The sequence below is a fragment of the Coenobita brevimanus genome, chromosome 54 (assembly GCF_032717465.1).
Source record: "Coenobita brevimanus isolate Jiangsu-jjx chromosome 54, ASM3271746v2, whole genome shotgun sequence".
In the NCBI taxonomy this organism is placed as follows: domain Eukaryota; kingdom Metazoa; phylum Arthropoda; class Malacostraca; order Decapoda; family Coenobitidae; genus Coenobita; species Coenobita brevimanus.
Window position 1 is genome coordinate 34,362,809 of NC_137007.1, and position 22,376 is coordinate 34,385,184.

General features: G+C 40.0%; 1 protein-coding gene across 2 annotated transcripts; it reads right to left on the reverse strand.

Annotated features, from left to right (window-relative positions):
* Nucleotides 1-3,525: 3,525 nt before the first annotated feature.
* LOC145400954 (uncharacterized) lies at nt 3,526-16,915 on the reverse strand. Of its 2 annotated transcripts, none has more exons than XR_013897534.1 (8): nt 16,763-16,915; nt 13,558-13,688; nt 11,363-11,582; nt 10,021-10,171; nt 8,547-8,654; nt 7,958-8,167; nt 6,994-7,429; nt 3,526-6,264 (listed from the first exon to the last, which is right to left on the reverse strand). XR_013897534.1 is itself a non-coding variant. In XM_080273319.1 (8 exons), exons 1-8 carry the CDS (start codon nt 16,870-16,872, stop codon nt 4,210-4,212), a joined length of 1,206 nt encoding a protein of 401 aa, XP_080129445.1. In that variant the 5' UTR covers nt 16,873-16,915; the 3' UTR covers nt 3,526-4,209. The 2 variants fall into 2 exon arrangements, 1 of the variants encoding a protein (XP_080129445.1); XM_080273319.1 differs by having other exon boundaries at nt 3,526-4,235; nt 7,180-7,429.
* Nucleotides 16,916-22,376: the final 5,461 nt, after the last annotated feature.

Here is a 22,376-nt window from a genome sequence, read left to right on the forward strand (position 1 = left end):
AGTGTCCACAAATTAAAGTTTTTTGTAGCCTTAACTGCAATATTCCTGCAGATGTTGTGTGCATGCAATTAGGCTTACAGTGGCACATCTTATACTACCATGAATTGAATTACCTTAAAAATTCTGCCACACCATCATCATCATCTGGACCTTTCTCACCCTAAGGCAGGGTGAGGAGTAGCAACAACCTGACAGCCTAAGTTTACCCAGTCCAATGGGCCACGCTTCCATTCACTCATCATTAAAGTCCCTGGAATTCTGGCTCTATCTGATATGCCAAAAACATTCACCACATTCTGTAACTTCACAATAATGTATCCAACAGAATTCTGCCACAAGTATTATAAAACTGAGGCACAGTAAAGTATACCCTAAAAATTCATGAGGTTTACATTCACAAAAACCCAGTGAATACCGAGTTACAAATACTCCTCAGAGACCTAAATTTAAGTCTTCATGAACCTAATTTCATTCCGTAATTTACTGCTATATGCAGAGAAGACATCTGCAATAAACAGGGTATTTCACGTCACTCTGTTTCATTTATAAAGGATCCAACATGCTTGCATGTGTCAGCCTTGGTCACCTAATGCCGGCTCTCCACACTGCTCAAGCTCTAGCAACCTCTCTATTCAGTCCCTTCTCCTTGGGTCATACTGTATAATCCTGTCCTATGTTTATATGACACAATGTAATTCTAAAGTAATAGTTTAAAAGCACTTTTCTTCCCCTTAAGTACCATAAATACTGTAGATACTTTAATATGTACAGACACGTATTTAGCCACTATCACCTCCATATAGCTTGCCCATCTTGACTGGTTATTTTCATAATCTTAGATTATTACCCATACCCCAAAGGCAGAATCAGATAATATTCTGGTTCTACACCATTTCCAGAGCACTTCTCTAAGACAAGCATCATGTACTATGGAAATCTCTTGTTAAATCTCAGCATTCTAGGTGGAAAAATGGAGATTTTATGACAGGGTAAAGTGGACACAATGTTGTACTTTCACTCAGGAAGACTGATGGTACAGCTATCAATGGCTATAAAACAGTAAAAATAAAGGTAATATTCAAAATTATGTTAAAAATGCTGCAATGATTAACTTCCAAACCAAGACGTACCATATATCAAAGAAACGGATATTGCATGACGAATCCACCATGCCTAATGCATAAGTTCCACATACTCCAAGATGTTGTAGCAGTGTATCCACAATACAAACTGGACCAGGTATCAATAACCTACATCACCTTTAACTCACCTTATGACAATTTTCCTTAGCATTACCAGATGATGTCCGGAATACTGCACCTGAAATTGTCTATTGAACAAGGCAAAGGTCTACCTGTAATTCAAATTCCAAAGGCTTTCCTAACTGTTTTGTCCCCTGTCAATGAAAACAATACTTATGCAACCACCACCATCACTACTACTGGTACTGCAACTAACAGACTACCGAAGTAAGAAACGGAATTACAACTTCTACCATTACAGTCAACTGAAAATTCCTTTACCTTAGAATTACTGAGGACACTGGGTGGAACATACACAGTCTAATCTCAAGCATTAACCTGAAACAAATACACAAAGCCATGCTTAGAACACAAGGGATTAACTGCAAAACTCTAATAAGGTTAATAAATCACACTTCACATTCAACACGTACAAACATTACTTCCCACAAAGCTGCCGATTCAACACTTTTAGTACATCTTCAGTCACTAATTTCATAAAATAAGTCTGCAACTGAAGCAACCAGTATGTCCCCAACAATGACAAAATTGTATGACTGGGCAACTATGCTGTGACAGTAATGGGGTGTAAAACAAGCAATTCTCCATCATCTTTGTTGTGCAAAGTCCACTGCTGTTCAATGCTGAAAAGCACTGCTGATGGAGTTGCACTACCATGAGAGCTACTATATGTTGATGATTTTGCTTTGCTTGCTGAGGAAATGAAGGCCAAAGAGAAGTTTGAATAATGAAAGAATCAGACGGAACCAAAGGGAATAAAGTCAATACTGGTAAAACAAATGACATGGGTCAACAGGTGTGAAGGAGGTCAAGTCATGGAACAAAGTGTCTGGTCCTATGCTCTGTGTAAAAATGGGAGTCAGGAGGGTTTACATCCTGTGTACAACTTGTATTATCCACAAAAGATGCAGTGGTATTCAAGGTACACAGCCTGATGTGGCAAGCTTTCATTGTGCAACAATTACGGGGTTCTGGGCTATGGACAACAAAATGTAGAGTGTCACTTATGGAAACAGCCACTTGGAATGTGGGGTGGAACTTGTTATTTTGGGGAAATGCTGAATGCAGGAAGAACAAATAAGCGATGGAAAAAAGGAAGCTGTTGGCTCTTCTGGCCATGAAAGGGCTTGCTTTTCAATTCTACCTTTTCATCTCTCCAAACAAACGTGAAAAGTGTTATGCTGTGTGGCGGTGGAATTTTGGCCTGTAAAAGAAGGTATATGGAGACTGGAATGCACATAAATGAAAATGCTGACATGGATGGGTTGGGTTTCACTGAACGACAGAACTGAGAATAGAATACTGCAAGAAAAATTTAGAACTTGAAATAAAAGTGATGCAAATAGGACATGCAGAACGCAAAAACAAAAATGACTGGCCGAGGAGGGTAACATGTGTGAATGGGGAGGGACATAGGGGTGCCCAAAGGCAGACTGAGGAAAACATGAGGTAAGATCCTGTGAGGAGGCCCGCAGGCTAGGAAACTATGCAGGGAAATGGTTCAAGATCATTACATATGGAGATGCCATTAGGTGACTGGATCTACACATGCTAGCTAAACATAAACCTCAACATAAATATGGAATGGTGTACTTAAATAATACCATGTCACAATTACCATAATCTCTTAACACACCTGAGGGGGCAATAAGATTGGATGATGGACAGATGGTTGAGCAATCAATGAATTACCAGTATAGTTAATAGGACATTCACCACATGATGGAAACACATTACAGTACAGTATGTGGAACTGAACTTTTAGGCTTCTATGAAGGCCCGGATGACAAAGCAAGCCATAAAATAAACTATGAATAGCTACTCAATCAGATAAGTTTGTGTGAAGCTACAGAATGTGGTGAATGTTTTTGGCCTATCCGTCAGAGCCAGGATTCTGGGGGGCTTGAATGATGAGTGAATGGAAACGTGGCCCATTGGACTGGGCAAGTTTGTGCTGTTTGGACACTGCTACTCTTCACCCTGCCCTTGAGTGGGAAAGGAGGTCCGGATGATGATGATGATGATGATGAATAGCTACTACAGCACAAACTAGAATAATATGCCCTCATACACGTTCATACATTATATCCCATGAATGAAACTATGATATACATACTGAACTCTTCCTGAGAAGACATAAATGATAAACTGCATGTCCTTGCTCTTTTTTTTTTTTTTTTTTGAGAGAGAGACTTTAGTGACAATTAAACTATTCATTTTCAATCAACATAATTTTATATGACACATGAAATAACACGAAATAAAGTACTGAATGATTGCCTATACGGTAATAATTTGGTCTCACAGAGCTGTATAAAATTTTTTCTTTTCACAAGTAAGAACCTCAGGTTCAGTTATACAGCTTCTTGTGCAAAGTACCTGAAATAAACAATTAATGACCTTTCTAGATTATTTATAACTTGAAACACTATAAAACAAACTGCCTACATAATCTTTTCAGAACAAAAAATGTTTATCAATAGTCTTTGGTATTGTGGTACATGGTCAGCTTCAAGTGTGCTATACGAAGATCATTTCTCTTAATTCACTAATAATGTACGATACGATTAAACAGGTCTCCACAGGAACTTCAATTTAATCAAATTTCTTAACCTATGACTTGTGTGTTTACTATATACTGATAAGTACAGTCAGGGACAAAAGTTTACCTACTACAAGATAAGATGTATTACATCTATTAGATGAAAACCACTGCACTCTCAGCTTAGTACCAGTAATGTCTACCAGAGAGGGAAAATTAAATGTAGAAGAGGTGAATAATCAACCAATAATCAACCAAACTTTTGTCCCTCAGTGTACACTCTACTCCCCTCACCGTAACTTGGTGTACTAGACACACTCCAATCTTCCCTTTTCACCTCCACAGAATATGGTCAGTATACAGTGCATTCCTCTTGTTTCACTTCTTTCACATGATAATTTTGTTTCAACAGTAACCATAGTTACCATAATCTGCAATATATAGAAAGAATGCTCCTGTAAGTCGTAGGCAGCTTTAACAATATGAACAGTGCATCATATGGTTATGCATAAAGAAATACTTACTATCCTTGCCTACTTTTCACCTGCAATCATATATGTTTTAGGGGCATGGCCACTCTGCCAAGCTTAGGTGAAGAGAGTGTAGATGCTTAAGCAATGCAATACTGTACATAATACAGATTCTCTTCAACAGTATTAACCCCAAACTTTCAGTGCAGTACGAGTATACTCAACTCCCCACATCTGCAAGATTATCAAACCCTACCCTCCTCCCTCAATGCCACTGTCATCACAATGTGCATACGCAATAACAAAGCCACATTCACCATCTCTTAACTTCAGCTTCATGTACATATACCATAAGTCAATAACTTTACAGTATTCATTCCTCTCCAGCCATGAACTGTTTGGCTACCTGCTGACTATGCCTCTGCAGCATTCTTCCTCGAACTTGTTTCTTTTTGACTACTCTAAATGACATGAACACTTGCAGAAATATATGATTCCTTTTTACAGTCATTTTGCAATGCTTGGACAGCATTTCTAGACACATATTCACAACAAGATAATGTTTCACTTGCTATGAATGACACTGCATGTTTTAGATTGGATATTATTGGCAGAATACTCAGGTCATTCATTTTTCAGTAACAGAATCTCAACTATGTGAGATTTTGTTCAGAGCTGGTGAAAGCAGAGAGGAGTTAAGAAATGTAAGTACAGTAATTTCCCAAGAAGCAACCCTGGGTAAACAGGGTTGCTTATGCTCCACCAATTTTTTCGATGACTAAAAATATACGGTAACGGAAATGAATGGCATATAAGAACTTACTCCCTTACAGCAATGGAATACAAGTGTTTTTCCCATGCACTCTGTAATGATGAAAATTTCATGACAAAATCCAGAAATAAACAGCTTCAGTGTATACACTTACAGCATAAACTTTAGATTTTGAACTTATTTAGCCTGTTATCACTACAGACACAGCTCAGTGTACCTCGACACCTAAAAACTGAGACCAGAACCACCACACCACAAGTAATATGAATCTTATTCTTAATGCAGCTCGAAGTGTCTAAATGTCAAACAGGTCAAGGACTGCCTGGATACTTAAGGATTTTGTTCTGATTACTGCCAGACTATATTATTCACCCAAGGGAAGCATCTTCACCTTCACCACTCCAATAGGATAAAGTCTTTCTCTGATTCTAACTACTGGAGACACTGTTATACATCTTCAGAGTTCTCATAGCAAAGAAGTTCAATGAGATTATTCTTATATCTCTGAGTTTAGCAGGTCCCTTCTACTCTAATTATTTTGTAGTAGCCAGAACAATAAAAGAAAAAACACTCATCGTGGCAAAAAGGTTAAAGACTTAAACCCCGTTTCAATCAATCTCATAATAATGGTTATTACACTAAGATTTAATTTTGAGTTCCGTTCTTTCATCTCATTTATAGAGGCTTCAACATGCTTGAATATGTCATTCTTGGTCATATAATGGTGGCTCTCTATGTTCCTCGATCCCTAGCAGCCTCTCTATTCAGCCTCTTATAGCTAAGGGATACTACTATTATGCTGAAGGATGCCACACACCCTTATGAATGTGTGGCTTCACAGGAATGACAGATTCCTGTGAATGTCTCATCATACAAAACACTTAAATTAGTACACTTTAACCCTGTATACCTTTCTTCAAAATGGATGGTACTCTTATTTCACTCAACTTTCTCTTTAATACCTAAATCTCTTCATTAGCTTCTATCTCACCTCTTTTCACACATCATAATCATGCTTCCTCTTCTCTGTGTTCATGCATCTCAACCCTCAATTACTCTTGCCTGTTGCTATATCCCTTAACCTCTTCAACCTAAGGATGTAGTTTACGTTTCATTCTGGTTATAGTCACATTATTATATTCAGTTAAGCAGAGATCTCACAGGTGGAGAGAGATGAATGCCACAAATATAAGATACAGTACTTTTTTCTCTCTCACACTCTCAGAGCTGATTTTATGTGTACGGCGTGCCGGGGTGAGCAGGTGGAGATTGTCAGACGTGAAAGGATTGAACTTGCTGGTGAATCTCTTGAGTGTGTGGAAGAGTTTTGTTATTTGGGAGACATGTTGTGTGCTGGAGGTGGGGCTGGAGCTAGCTCTGTGGCTAAGGTGAGAAGTGGTTGGAAGAAATTCAGGGAGCTCTTGCCTCTCCTGACATTGAGAGGGCTCTCCCTATGTGCTAAGGGGTCTTTGTATGCAGCATGTGTTAGGAGTGTAATGCTGTATGGCAGTGAGACCTGGGCAGTGAAGGAGGAAGATATTCGCCGGCTCAGACGTACAGAAATGACAATGATTAGGTGGATGTGCAGTGCGTCCCAGCATCCAAGGCCTGGAGGGGCTGGGTTTACAATGGAAGAGTTGAGAGGTAGGATGGGACTGGAGTGTATTGGTGTTGTGATGAGGAGAGGTAGATTGAGGTGGTTTGGACATGTGGAGAGGATGGGGGATGATAATTGGGTGAGGAAGGTGAGAAGTGTTAATACTGGGGGTGGGGTTATGAGGGGTAGACCGAGAAAGACATGGGACGAGGTCATTAAGTGTGACCTTAGGGTTAAGGGACTGAACAGGGAGGCTGCAATGGATCATGCAGCGTGGAGGGCCGCCATTAGGAGACCAAGGCCGACACATGCAAGCATGTTGGAGCCTTTAAAAACGAAACGAAACGAACTCTCAATAAAGTATCAACAGTCTACCATTGTACCTATTGCCAGACACCTTGATCCCTGATGGGGTCACCACAGACAAATTGCCCCCATGTTGCCATGTTCTCCACCGTCAGGTGCTCCTCCTATTATCTCACAACACTCACTAATATACTTCTCTCCATTATACTATACCCATTACCAAAGCTCACCCCTTAAAAGATGGTCATCTAATCTGACCAATCTCCCCACAGTGTTTCCAATCCTCTGCCACACTGAAGGATTTGCAGCTTCCTCAACCTCTGCACCTCCTTCCTCATCCTGCCCTGAAGTCTCTGGTGCCACAAGGAAGTAGGCTCGTATGGGGGCACGACACATTGGGCACGTGTCAAGACGGGGAAAGCAAGTGTCACAGGTGCACACATGACGGCAGGGGAGCAAAGCACGGGTGATACGCTTAGTCTGCAAGATCAAGGTGATGTGAGCGACAGTGTAAGGGCTGAAAGATAGTGGAGAATAATATGAAAGCACATACCAACAGCTATAGGATGGAATGGCTAGAATGGAAGAGACATAACTCTGAAGGCAAGAGATACTAGCTGCATGTGATAGCAGTGGAGAGGGTAAGAAATGTGACAGAAAAGATGGGAGAAGTAGAAAATGAATGATAAAGGTGAACAAAGTAGTAGGCAGCTCAGCATCAAGCGAGCAGATGATGGTCATCGTCACTTAACACTCATGTCACAATGAAGGAGTTAAACGGAACCAAGGCATGAACCAACAAGTTCTATGGCCTCTGTACCATTAAAGTAACAGGTTCATAACTCTACTGTTCTTTAAATTATATACAGTATGTGTCACCAAAGTGATAGGTGCTGTGGTCACTAATTAACTTAAGCAAAACTGTCTTGACAACAACCACAAAAATACATGTAACACTGTCTGCATAGTGATGGGGTTAAAGAAATGGTTATAAACTCCAAGAATTACCTGACACACTACACAAGCCTCCTCTAGTGGGATGAATTCCTCCTCCTCCTCTGCATCCTCTTCCTTTTCTCTCTTATCTTCTTGATTTTTGCTTGTCTCACGACTCTGCTCTGTCTTCTGCTCATCTTTCTGTTCACAGCCTCCACTTCCATATGTTACTTTACTTTCTGCTCTTCCTTCAGTACTAGTACCAACTTGGGTATACAGGGCCTGACAAAAACGTTAAGTTTAATATTTGCTATGAATGTGCATCCTATGCAGTAGTACAGATACTGTAAGTACTTATACAAACAATGTTCATACTAGGAATTATATCTCTGAGAATAATTATCCATACTATCGTTAGCCCTAAACTACACATTACAGAAAGTGTGATATTCCAGTTACAGCATATAACAGGCAAAGAATGCACAAAATCTAAAATGGTGAGAGATACTTCTTGAGCTGTCTGTAATGTTCTAGTATATAAAAACCATCTGTGAAATATGACTAACAACAAAAGTAGTTACAAAGGATCAGGAAGAGATTGAAAGAAAGAATCGGATACTCAATTAAAATATTATGTCCATATTCCAATTTTGCAACTAACCTGAAGTTTAGTGAGCTGACCAGAGTACTGCTTAATGTACTGATGTAGGACACAGGTGGCCATTGGACAGTCTGGGTCTTTGATGTGAATTATGTTGATGAGTGCACCCTGGAAAAAGGCAAATCAACTAGGGTTCTTGATGTGAATTATGCTGATGGGTGCATCCTGGTTAAAAGTATAATATGTTAACCTTCTTAAGGTCAGGACAACTCTGGCACAGGGTGTCCTCACTCTAAGTCAGGAATGTATTCTAAAATATCACAACTTTTTCTAGCTCACTGTAAATCAAACTGGCAACTCCAATTAACAGATAACAGTTGAGAGCATCTATAAGCACTTTTCTGCAACCTTCTTTTGACTTCATTTTAAAAATTACCATTATGAAAGGAACCACTATGAAGTCTTACTGTTCATTCACCATCATAATCCTGTGTTGCCCCATGAGAAGCGTAACAGCCCGAAGCTAGGAGAGTTGGTCCTGATATTTGAGTGACCAGTCTCTCTCATCCCTAAGCGACATTACGTGAGCAATAAACCCCAACCACTCCTTGGATATAAACCTGCATCGGCTCAATCCGATTGGAATGCCTAAATTATCCACTAAACCACCAGGCGTTATAATTTAGTTGTATGGTTACCACCCAGCCTTGTAAATGGTTTTCTGGTATACAGGAAACTATCTGGCTTGTCACACAGTGTAGAGTCACTCATAGACAGAAAGAAAAGTACGGTACAGTAGCTATCAATACTGATGCTCTTCCTTGCCTACCCAACACCATCATGTTTGGCTTATAATGTCACATACGGTATACTATCTGGATGAAGTAAACATCATACCAACATGAGCTACACAAAGACATCCATTACTGTATGAAATGAATTATAAAACACCACAACATCTTATACAGTAATGGAATGAGTAATAAAATGCAGCATATTTTATAATAAACTTAAAGCAATACTGGGGTGTTCACCATCCACTCACTCAATGTAGTGCTGTTTGGGTGTCTGCCCTTTCCTCTCTTCCTTCCTTCCTCTTCCTTCTGTCTACGGGTGACTTTACACCTCCTCTTGCCTTTCTTTCCTACATTCTTTCCTCTTCCTTCTGCATATGGGTGACTCTACACTGAGTGACAAGCCAAACGGTTTCCTGTACACCACGAAACCAGTCACTATGCTGGGTGGTAACCATAAAACCAAATTATGGCACCTGGTGGTTTAATAGGTAATTAAGGTGCTCCAATTGCATTGAGCCAGTGCAGGTTTATATCCATGGAGTGGTTGGGGTTTATTGCTCACATAATGCTGCTCAGGGATGAGTGAGGCTGGTCACTCTCATCTTAAATGTCAGGACTACCTTGTCTAGGCCTGGGCTCCTATGCTCCTTATGGGGCAACATGGGGATGGATGATGGAATACTAGGTACAATGCAATGAATCATAAGAACCCAGCACCAAGCCAGCTTTAGTCTTACCACTCCACTGAGGTCGTCCCTGTCTTCGGGCACCTCCTGCCTCACCACACACACCACTAATGGGTAAGTTGTCCGAGGGCTGGAACCGAGGGTGAGACATGGATGGGATGGCGACAGACCCACTTGCTTTACTGTCTCTCCCAACTCTTCGCTGGAAGTAAAGAGATCATGATCATCAACATTTTCATGCCATTTTTTCTCCCTGACAAAGAATGGAGTTAAGTAGGATTTATCCATCCATCCATCATCCAATCCTACATTGCTCCTCGAGAAGCTTAGGAAATTGGGGCTAGGCAAGTTAGTCCTGACATTTAAGACGAGAGTGACCAGCCTCACTCATCCCTGAGTGGCGTTACATGAGCAATAAACCCCAACTACTTGGATATAAACCTACACACGCTCAATCAGATTGGAGCACCTTAATTTACCCACTAAACCACCAGGTGCCATAATCTGGTTATATGGTTACCACCCAGCATAGTAAATGGTTTCCTGTTGTACAGGAAACCATTTGGCTTGTCACTCAGTGTAGAGTCACCCACAGGCAGAAGGAAGAGGAAAGAATGAAGGAAAGAAAGACAGAAGAGGGAATGTAAAGTCACCCGTAGGCAGAAAGACATGGAATGAATGAAGGAAAGAAAGGCAGAAGAGGATGGAAGGAAAGAAGGATGGAGAAGAGTGAAGGGTAGCACAATACCAATTAGGGGAAACCAACTGGTCACTCTTGTCTTCAATCTCTGAACTAGGCAGCCAAGCCCCAGGACCCCACACTCCTGCTGGGGCAATCAATGATTGGATGATAGAGGAATCAATTTTACTGGAATATTACATAAAAACAACTTTCAGCTTTAACACAAGATACACAACTGTCAACCTTAAAGAAATGTAAACACACGTACATGTGTGAAACTGGTCAGCAAAGCACATCTCATAGCAATAACCTATCTCTATTATCTGGTCTGCATCAAACTAAACTTCAAAGCCCTGCACAGTTTGAAATATCATTTTTAACTTATCAACAAACCAGATGATGGAAGGAGGGTCCAAAACAAAAGCTATTAACTTGCACACAAAGTTCTACACGTTACAAGGCATGCCTGATATGTAATCACTGTGAAAGTACTTCTAATCAGGCCACAATATATATGTTTATGCAGATGTACTTTATTAATATAATTTTCAAGTCAGTATCTAACTTTATTTCAAATGGAATAACTGTTGTCAACAATTTCCTTCCCTTCCAAGTTCCTCCTAGATGTTTTGGTGGCATACCTCCAGTAGGTATGGAATCAACCCCTTATTACAGCACATTAATATAAAAGAATATAAAATTATGCCTTACCTAACAATCTCATCAGTAACTTCTGCCTCTAGTACTTCTTCCACTTCCTCCACCTTTTGTCCCTCCTCCACTTCTTCTTCTTTCTTCTTCTCTCCACCCATCAATGAAGCAAAGAAAGCAGACCATGGTGCAGCCAAGACTGAGTGTAAATGAGAAGATGGCACCCCCCAGAAGCTGCGCATGGAGTAATTCACACCACTCTGCACTTTTAGCTGGACATCTGGGCAAGTTTATGAAAACAGTTACAGTATGTCCTCATTACAAGGCATTCATTTTTGTCTTCTTTTTGCCTATACAGCCACAGCAAATTAAATAAAAACTTCCTACTAATGATCCAATACTACTACTATGACTAACTGACCCACAACCTCCTGCTTTCAGTACCAGTTTTAAGGATTAATTTGTTGTTGTTGTTGTTGATGTTGTTGCTGCTTTACCCCAGTTTGCGGTGAAATACTAAAGCAAATCACTAAGTTATGATAAGGACTGCTTGTCATAACAAAAAGATAAATAGAGAGGATGATACTAAATCAATACTGCATTAATGAATTTGAATCTGCTTCAAATATATATATATATATATATATATTAAAGATCTTGAAAATGGCCTTTTACTGAAAAACTATATTAATTCATCATCATCATCATCACCTAAACCTTAATTCACACTTAAAAGATGTGGTGAGGTGTGATCCAAAAGCAAAGATGGAGAAAACATTAATTTGGAGAGCAGTCATTAACAGCATGCTCAGTGAAATGGGCCACACATTCATTCTAGCCCAGGAAATCCTGGTTCTACTTCATGAGTAAAATCATTTACACATTTGTCTTTCTTACCAGATTTTTATTATTCAATTGTTTTTAATATACGAACGGATGGTAGGTGGTGGGAACCATCATCCACTCACCTGATGCAGTGCTGTCTAATTCTTCCTTCACCATCATCATTCTTTTTCTTCATCTGCCCTCCTCTCTTCCTGTTTCTCCCATCCTCCCCATCACTCTTTATTACAGTACTCTTCTTTCAATTTCAGGTGGTTTTACACAGAGTGACAAGCCTAATGGTTTCTTCTAACCCAGGAAGCCATTTACAACACTGGGTGAGAACTATGTAACCAAATAACGGAGTTATGTGGAGCCTAGTATGGTGCCCCTGTAAACTGGGCAGTGATGCAAACGTGGCATCCATCCAGTACCACATCTTCACTCTATTCCCCATACCTTGCTGTGGTAAGGCACTGTTCACCACGCAGCAACATCGGTTCACTGCACAGGATGGCCTGTGATTGATGGGCCTGCTTGGCCAGACAGACAGGGGTTACTACACAACAACAACTGAGATTCACATAGCTACCATACACCATTCATACTGATTCATTCAGCCACTAAGTTATCAAAGTTTGGCAAAAAAACTCTTGAGCATATATTCTTCAAAAATTTATTTTGGTCCCTTGTCAGTCCCTTCACTTCCTCAGCTCCCATACCTCACTTTCAAACATACTTACTGGTGTTTATAATATCTATACACCATCACCTTAACCTACCATGCCTCTTCACAACACCACAGTACCTTATCCAACCTGAATTGCATCTACATAATTCACATGCAAATGCCACATCAAAGTTCACAACAGTTTGCAACCTATCTTCCACACCACTGTACTCCTTATGCATCCATCTGTTGAAACAAACCAGTACACACAACTGAATTACAATCCAAAACCATCTTAGATACACAGGTAGCACAAGGTCATTACCCACTTACCACCACAGGGCCACCATCTGCCCTGCTGGCCATTACCTTGGCTACTCACATTCATCCTCGATCCCATATCCTCCAATCCATCTCTCCACTTCTCAAACTTTTATTTTACTCCTCCAAACTGTCAGCAATCAATACAAGATCCCCACCATGTAACATATCCCAAGGCACTGCAGGTCTGAAATACACTGCTTCCAATACTAGTACCATTAAAAAGGGTATGTATTCAGTACCAGTGACAAAAAAGGACCAGAAAAAACAATAATTCTGTATGGATAAATGGAATTTCTATGAAGTTTCTATTGAAGTTTACTGTAGAGTGCCATGAGTAGCCTAATATGGAAGAAACAATAATCCATTACAGAATACATTATACAGTTTTCCTTATCAAAGTGTGTCATCTGCTCTAAAAACATTCAAGCTAATCACCAACCTGAATATGTAGCTTCTCCTGGGTTGTAGAGCTGAAGTGAGAAGGGTACATGCACCTTCTGGTAAGCGACTCTTGCTACAGGCTGAGTTACATGTACCACAGAAGTGCCAAACATATCTCCTCCTTGAAGCCTGGTGATTGGAAGAAACAATCATTTCTTGCAATTGGCAATACATTATCATCATCATGACTTTTTTTTTGGGGGGAGGGGGAAAGAGAAACAGCACAGATAAAGCAAACTTTGTAAGAATAATTCAATTTCAATACTGTAGTGCAAACCTAAGCAAGAATGGCATATGGTAAATGCAACTGTATATCACTTCTCAATTTTTATATTAGAACACCATGTTTAAATTTCTGTTTCAGTGACTTCTTCAAAACCATGTTGCATACATTAACACATTCACCATGACGACATCTGAACTTAGTTTATTTTTGCTACTTCCGAGTATTTTTATTCAATTTTAAAAAACCCTTTTGCACTGAACGGCAGGATGAGGGTTTTATCAAAGCCCATCTGTTAAAAAAAAAAAAAAAAAAAAAAAAAAAAAAAATCCTAAGGTTTATAAAATAATCAGGATAGCAAACAATTGTTTAATAGACATGTGTATCTTACTGCTGGAAGAGGAAGATTTCTAAACAGGAAAAATGAGAATTGTGTAGCAAACTGATGTGGGAAAAGGAACAAGGAGAGGAGAGTCTGAGACAGTGTAAGAAGTACTGGGTATGTAGAGACAAGTACAGTAGTCTGGAGGCAATTCTGTTTTGGCCATCCCCTCTAAGAAAGTTCCCAAGAAGAAGGGAAATTAACAACCTAGTAATCTACGATCTGACTCCACCGTTGTCTTCAAGGACTCGTAAGTAAGGTGAATGAAAATGCACTGATGCTCATAATATTTGGTACTGTACATAGCTACAGTACATATCCTACCTACCAATGATCCAAAGCTTATTCGACCCATCAGAAGTACAAGGGTTCATGTCCTTTACGACAATGGTCACCACCCACTCTACTCTGAGTGGCATTAAGTGAGCGAAGAACCCTATGTCTGCTCTGATGTAAGCCCTGTGGGCCACATCTGGATGGAGAACCTTAGCCCACTAGACCACCAGGCATCCCAGCCAGCTAGATCACCAGATATCCCAGCCAGCTAGATCACCAGATATCCCAGCCAGCTAGATCACAAGACATCCCAGACCGTTAGATCACCAGGCATCCATCTGGTTATAATGCTATCACCATGCACAGTAAATGGCTTCCTGGGCTACAAGTTGTCAACATGTGTTGAGTCACCCGAAGCAAAGAAATGTGAAAACACCAAGGAAGAACCTTTCACTCTGCCAGAAGGAAAGATCAGTAACTCAGTTTTTAATCATATCCAAAATCTGATTTAGGTACCTAGCTGTAACAACAGAATATCTAATAACATATTGTAGTCTTCAGGCAGAAATGCTGAATATGTGGTTCAGAATTTACTGCTAATCATGATATAAAAGAAAATTATAGTTATTAAAAAAAAAAAAAAAAAAAAAAAATGAATAAGTAATTTTTACCACATACATTACTTGTATGCATTCTTAATAATTCAATCAAGACTGAACTGCTATATCAGTCACAGCAATGTAACCTACATTAAATTCCACAACCAGTAATGAACAATTCCTTCAATTACTTAACCCCTACGCGCCAGCTGTCAGTTGAGACCAATGCAAAAAAGGGTGGACAGAGACCGCCGGGCGTCGGTAGGAACTGCAAATGTATTCCCGATATAGTTTGAAGTGGCTGCCACTTAATCTTGTCACCAAAAGATAGTGAAAGACTCCTGCCACCTCATGCAAGCATACCTCAATCTTCTCTGTTACTCAGTCAGATGCTGAACGATGTTTTCTGAAATTTCTCATCCGCTACCTTTCCCACCTCATGTGGACCCCTTGCCTCATCCATCCCTGCTAAATCTCTGCCCAAGGATACTAGGAATGGATTCTGTGATAGTGCCACAGGAAGTGCCTTGGGCACCAATGTGTCTAGTTTATCTAGTAGTGGAGAAGTTATCAAGATGAGGGTGAAGCCAAAGTTGGGGCCACTAGCACATGCACGAAGACATCCTGCTTCAAACGCCAAAAGTTACTCATTTTCTTCACGTCCTTACTCACTGACGCAACCAACTGCAGACCTGGGGATGCTTTCAATTGCAAGAAGAAGAGTTGGTGAGTGATATGCTCTTTCATCTGTTCCCTAACTGCTATACTTTCCCAAATATGAAGGTTTGAAAAAAGGCTATTTTGGGAAATACTGTCATACTGAGAGGGTGGCTGTGCCAAAATAATGCCGGCATTTAGGGGTCAAAAATGCTCCAACATGCTTGCATGTGTCAGTATTGTTCATCTAATGACAGTTCTTCACACTCTTCTCTCTCTAGCAGCCTCTCTTTTCAGCCCCTCATCCCTGAGATCATACTCTACGACATCAGCCCAAATCTTATTCAGCCTTCCTCTCACAACACTACCCTCAACATTCACACCTTTCACCCTCCAACCTCTCCATATACCCAAACCATCTCAATCTATCACTGCTCATCATGCCATTAATACATTCAAGATCCATCCTTTCATATATTACCATGGTCAAATGGACCAATACAGTAACATATTTAATAATGCAATGCCAAGCTAAGGGTTGCCTGTGATGTCCCCATTAAGACAGGAGATAGAAATTTTACCCCATTCTTATTGGAAAAGTGTTTATGTTTTTCATACATATATGCAAGTACAGTATCAACAAAAACTAATACTGTACTTATTACCATACTTTGAAGTTGTTACAATGGGGAGACCAAGGAATGAAATACAGTACAGAATATCCCCAAACCAGCAAGGTTATTTTCTTGTGTAAAAATAGGCTTCTCTGGCATTGTCTTCCCCCAAAATTGCAACAATATTTAGTGTTATATGTGGATTAACTGAAAATTGGTCAGTTCCTTTTCACAAATGAGTGAATATGTGCGATGGTTATGAAATAATATCAACATTCAGAGCTACTCTGATGAGAGTCTTGTTATTCAGAAACAAATCATGAATGATTAACTAATACTGTAGCTAGTGTATTAATGTATAAGAACACAGTACCAGTAATTACAGTAGCTACAGGTAGTGTATAGTACAGTTGCAATATAAAATTACTAAAATCTGATAATTTCTACTATACCTGAGTATAAAAACAACCATACATATAAAACATATGAGAACCCCCACAGCGGAGAACAGGTTGGAGATCTCTGCCGCCGTCATCAGCACAGCTGTAAGGATTGCAACCATGCTGACAACGTAAGCAACTCCACTGCACTCTGATTCTTCAATCAGTCTGAAAAGAAATAAAGAATCTCATTATTCAAATAAATCACCTCTGATACAGTAATTGGTAACTTAGCAATACAGCAGACCCTTGCAATACTGAATTAATCAGGGGGAACCTGGTTTGATAACACAGAAAGTTCGATAAATCCGATGGTCACCCACCTCAGGTGGGAATTCAAACACATAACTGAAAATAAATGACTACAATATCATATTCTAGTACTGTACATGAAAATCATACTCATTTTACACTAACCTGACTCATAACCTCGCCCTTTTGCAGGTTATTTCGCATCTTTGTCACAGCCATTCTTCACGACTAGTGCAGTACAATATTACTACAATCTGTTATCACAACTCAGAGTGGGCAATGGGGAGTGGGCAATTTTAAGCCAGGCTGGCATAAAATGGGTAGGAAACACATGTATTGTGCACTGTACCACCTCACTTATCAACCCTAGAACAGTATGGCCGACAAAAGTTCGGTGGGCTCAGAGGCATTCGATAATGCTAAAATCTGTCATATCACTGTTCAATACAGAGATGATCTACTGTACTGAAAACCTACAACTGATTCTTCCAGAAATACCTGGTACCAGTTTCTCCCCAGCGATGAATCAGAAATTGCTAAATTCAATTATCATTAACTCATCATCCTTTTCTGATGATAATACTGAATCATTCTATATTTTAATTACTGTACTGCACATGATTTGCTAAACACTTAAGTCATTACAAGATAAGTACAACACCAATGTGGTTACATTACTGGCAATACTGTACTTAACTGACTGTAGCAACTTCAGTACAGTACCATATTTGTATCTGCAGGAACAAGAGAATCTCTCTATTCCAAAGGGCACTGAATTTCATTTTGTTTCACATATAAAGGCTCCAACATGCTTTGCCTTAGGGCAGCTTTCCATGCTGCTTGATCTCTGGTAGCCTCCCTATTCAGTTCCTTATCCCTGAGGTCACACGACCTCATCCAGTTCTTTTTTGGCCTGCCTCTTGCAATCCTACACCCAACATACACACTTCTCACTTTCCGCACCCAAATGTCATTCCCCATCCTCTCCACATGCCAAAACCATCTCAATTTACCTCTCCTTCACAATACCAATAAACTCCAGTCCCATCCTTCCTCTTAACTCTTCCACTGTCAACTAAGCCTCCCCATGCATTGCATTCATGTATGCACTGCACATCCACCTAATTACTGTAGCTATATCACTTCTGTACATTTGAGCCTGCAAATATCCTCTTCCTTAACTGCCCAGGTCTCACTACCATACAGCATTACACTTCTAATGCATGCCACATACCCTACTAAGATCCCTTAGCATGGAGGGATTAATACTTACAAAATTTAGATCATTCTTCAAAAAGAAAACTGACACAATATGGTATACATTAATAGCACACACCGTACCAGATATATATAACATTCATTGTTTTCTTCAACTCCAGTACTGTGGCCCATAATTATTTACAGTACAGTACAGTACTAATTTTACAATTCTCAATATGCCTCTCTGGCCAACCGAGGTTATGACTAAAGGATGCCAAAGTTATACCTGAAGGATGCCAAGGTTATGACTGAAGGATGCCAAGGTTATGACTAAAGTATGCCAAAGTTATGACTGAAGGATGCTAAGGTTACAACAACAGGATGGCAAAGTTAACTGCTAAGGTTATGACTAAAAAATGCCAAATTTATGACTGACCAAGGCCAAGTTTATGACTAACAAAGGCTAACGTTAAGAACATAAGTTGTTAAAGTTCGGGCTGGTAGTTCTTGGGTTTGGGCCAAAGGCTGCCATGGCTTTGGCAGAGGGTTGCTCGGGTTAGGATCAAAGGATGCAATTTTATACATATTAGTTGCATATTTCAGACTTGAAGATACCAAGGTTAGGGTCAGAGTTCGCTATGGTTGGGTCTGAGAGGCAACGAGATTAAGAGTGACGATTGCCACAGCCATTAGTGAAAAACTGATTATGAAGTCAAATCAACTGAAAAATCTGGCATGGCAAGTGTCCCTTTGCCATGGTTGGTGTGTAAAATTTGTGGTTTTTAAGATCAAAATTATGCCTTTCCATACTGTACTTTTTAAAGCTATCACAATTATTATCCTATGGTTTTTAGAGAAAAAATTCAACAGTAATTTCATGCATGGGAGCTGTTCTGCAGTTTCACTATTTTTTTTAAGCCATCACTATGATAATAACATTAGTTTATTTTTAAAAAGTACAACTGTATAGCTATCTATCTATCTATCTATTGCCAGACGCCTCAATCCCGTTTGGGGTGGCCACAAACAAATCGCCTCCAAGTCGCCCTGTCCCCCGCCATTTCACTCCCCTGCTCCCAACTCACACCCCCCTCTCTCATATACCTCTCCACCCCATCTCTCCATCTCATCCTCGGCCTCCCCCTCCCTCTTTCCCCCTCCACCTCACTCACATACACTCTCTTCGTCAGTCTTTCACCCTCCATCCTCTCCACATGGCCAAACCACCTCAGTGTGTCACCCTCATAAAGAAACTGCCAGACATTTTTCGGTAATTTCTGGATTTTTGCCTAAATCAATTCATCACGTGACGCACCTATTGGTATAGCTGCCTTTGCCAGGTCTAGGGTGTGAGTGGTCTAAAATGCACCTCAAGTTTCTGCCATTGAAAATTAAGAAAATGAGAGGTTTTTTCAATTTCTCAAAAAGTAGAGAAAATGACTTAGGCAGTATCTTTATTAGGGTGACGATATGTTAGCTCATACGGTTCCTCCCAAGTTGTTAAAAATTACCAGTACATTAACTGCCATACGTGGCAATTATTACATTCACTCTTGGTGAATATACAGTGAAGTACTTTGCCAAAGCATGGCTGAATATCAACCATGCTCTTTCACACACACACACACACATGACTATTACCTAACCCCAGGAAATTCCTTCCATTATCGTTTGCTCATAATAGTACAGACAAATTCTGTGAAACAAATTATGAGGAAGCATGAAAAGTATATGGTGTTGAAAGCCAAGGAAGCGTTTAGCAATATTTTTCTGGTTAAAACCGTGTATGTTAATCGCAAGTCAACACAGCTGCCGGTGAAAAATTACCTTGCAGGTCTCACGATGCAATTCGAGTTGAAGTGACATCAAACGTGCTTCCCTGGGCCCCACAGCTAGGATAACTCGATATTATGAAGGCTGACAAACAATTACTGCTACCATATACACTTTCCCTTTCATTTAATAATCAATACTTTCTCCAGTACAGGTTAAAACACCTCACCTGTGACAGCATCGACTCCACCTTGTTGTTTACTTCGTTCGAATCCACGCATTTTTAAATACCTACCATCGAATTCAGGTTACGGTGAGCACGTTACATGTAAAATGTTTCATGTACATATATATCTACCAATAATCATGGTGGTCTCTTCAATTAACCCTGAAAACCATCTAAAACCTCATATGCATTGATTGAGGCCAAAGATCCGAATCCTCGCTGTGGTTGCGACTTTGGCATCACTCTTCACCTCTCCCCCACACCTACCCCCGCCACAGGATTTTTTTAATTTTTGCTGCTGCTAGATATTTTTTCTTTAGTTTAATTTAGGAATGCAACCAAGTAGTGATCAGGTTAATGGAGGATATACCTACCACTGAATCCAGCCAAAAAAAAAAAAAAAAAAAAAAAAAAAAAAAAATGCAAGTAGCACGAATGAATGTCACCGTAGTGAAAGAGTAAACTACTTCTCTCAGACCATCTTTATTTAATTCTTCCTACCGTCATACTATCTTACTCAGATTATATGAAAATATCACAGAGGTGGAGTTAATGAAGTATAGAAATTCGAGTTTGGAAGTCAAAAAACTGAGGAATTAAAAAAACAAAAAATGGAAAACTGTACACAAATACACACCTTGACAACAGCAGCATCTGACCTATGTTTGAAACAAGCACTGACAGAGTGACTTGGAGGCGTTTTGTCTGCGGCCACCCTTTGCGGGATTAGGGCGTCGGGCTATAGATAGATAGATAGATAGATTTTCCCCACAACAGCTGGCCCTGGGCATTTAATTAAATGTCCAGTCCACCCACGTGTTAGATTCAACTATGTAAACAAATGAAGAAATGTCAGTTTGAGGGGATTTTCTTCACTTAGAACTATTTGCTTTTGCAAACCCCTGCCTATGAATAAATTACTCTGTTAATGTCGTGGGCTCGTGGCAGAGAGATCCTTGGACCACTGAAGACGTGGAACTTAATATATCTGACTACCTATCTACTGCCTTAATCCCGTAAGGGGTGGCCACAAACAAATCGTCTCCATGTCGCCCTGTCCCCCGCCATTTCACTGCCCTGCTCCCAGCTCACACACCCCTCTCTCATATACCTCTCCACTCAATCCCTCCATCTCATCCTTGGCCTCCCCCTCCCTCCCCCCCTCTACCTCATTCACATACACTCTCCTCGTCAGTCTCTCACTCTCCACTTTCTCCACAAGGCCAAATCACCTCAACGTGTTTCTCGTAACGTTTCCTATCACATCCACATCCACACCACAACGCTCCATCACATCCTCATTTGTCAGTCTGTCTCTCCATGTGACTCCACATGCTCTTCTCAAATAACTCATTTCCACCGCTCTCATTCTTGACTTTTGTCCCTCCAACAAGGTCCAAACTTAACTTCCATAATACGTCGGAGATCGTATCACAATACTGTCATGTAGTAAATTTTTTACTTCCAAGTTCACTTCCCTGTTTCTTATCAATGCTTTCAAGGAACCAGAAACTTTTCTTCCTTGTTGTACCCTTTCAAGAACTTCACCCTCCAAACTTCCATCCTAACTTATCACATAATATAAAAATTCATACTTCTATTATTTTGATGCCAAGAACAAAATGGTGAGTAGATATACTGCATATTACGCTACATGTCAGGATTCCAATAGTCTAGTCTTCATGCTTTGAAACTGGCCCCAAACCAGCAGTAGAATCCATACTACTTTTCACATAAATATTCGCAAAAAGAAAAAACCTCGATGTTTTTGTTGCATATATCTGTTATATAAGTATTTGTCAATATGTGATTTTTTTCTTTTAGGAGTTACCCCTCAAACCCGAATCCTCACCTGCAGGATGGCTTACATACAACACCCTCCGGTTCGAGAAATATCCACAAAGCTGAAAATGATTGCCCGATAGCTGCAAGAATAAATTACAAAGAACATCATCGTGGTGAAGGGATTAAGGGCAGGTGACCACTTATGCCCTTTATTTCAGGCGGCTTTTAGTACGATGACGCCTTTTTCATTTTAATCCAGCCACCAACTATTCGATTTTATTCAGCATGGAGAGGTAGTGAAGTGAGTTTATGAAGGACTCTACCCAACATCTCAAAAATTCTATGTACACACACACACACACACACACACACACACACACACACACACAC

Bases quoted from the DNA above. Each gene is read 5' to 3' on its own strand.
- LOC145400954 (XM_080273319.1), bottom strand. From the start codon at position 16,872: ATGGTTGCAATCCTTACAGCTGTGCTGATGACGGCGGCAGAGATCTCC. The intron at 11,583-13,557 runs GTTGGTGATTAG...AAACTTGCCCAG, and splicing joins AGGAGAAGCTACATATTCAG to ATGTCCAGCTAAAAGTGCAG. The intron at 8,655-10,020 runs GTAAGACTAAAG...GCCTTTTTCCAG, and splicing joins GGGACGACCTCAGTGGAGTG to GGTGCACTCATCAACATAAT.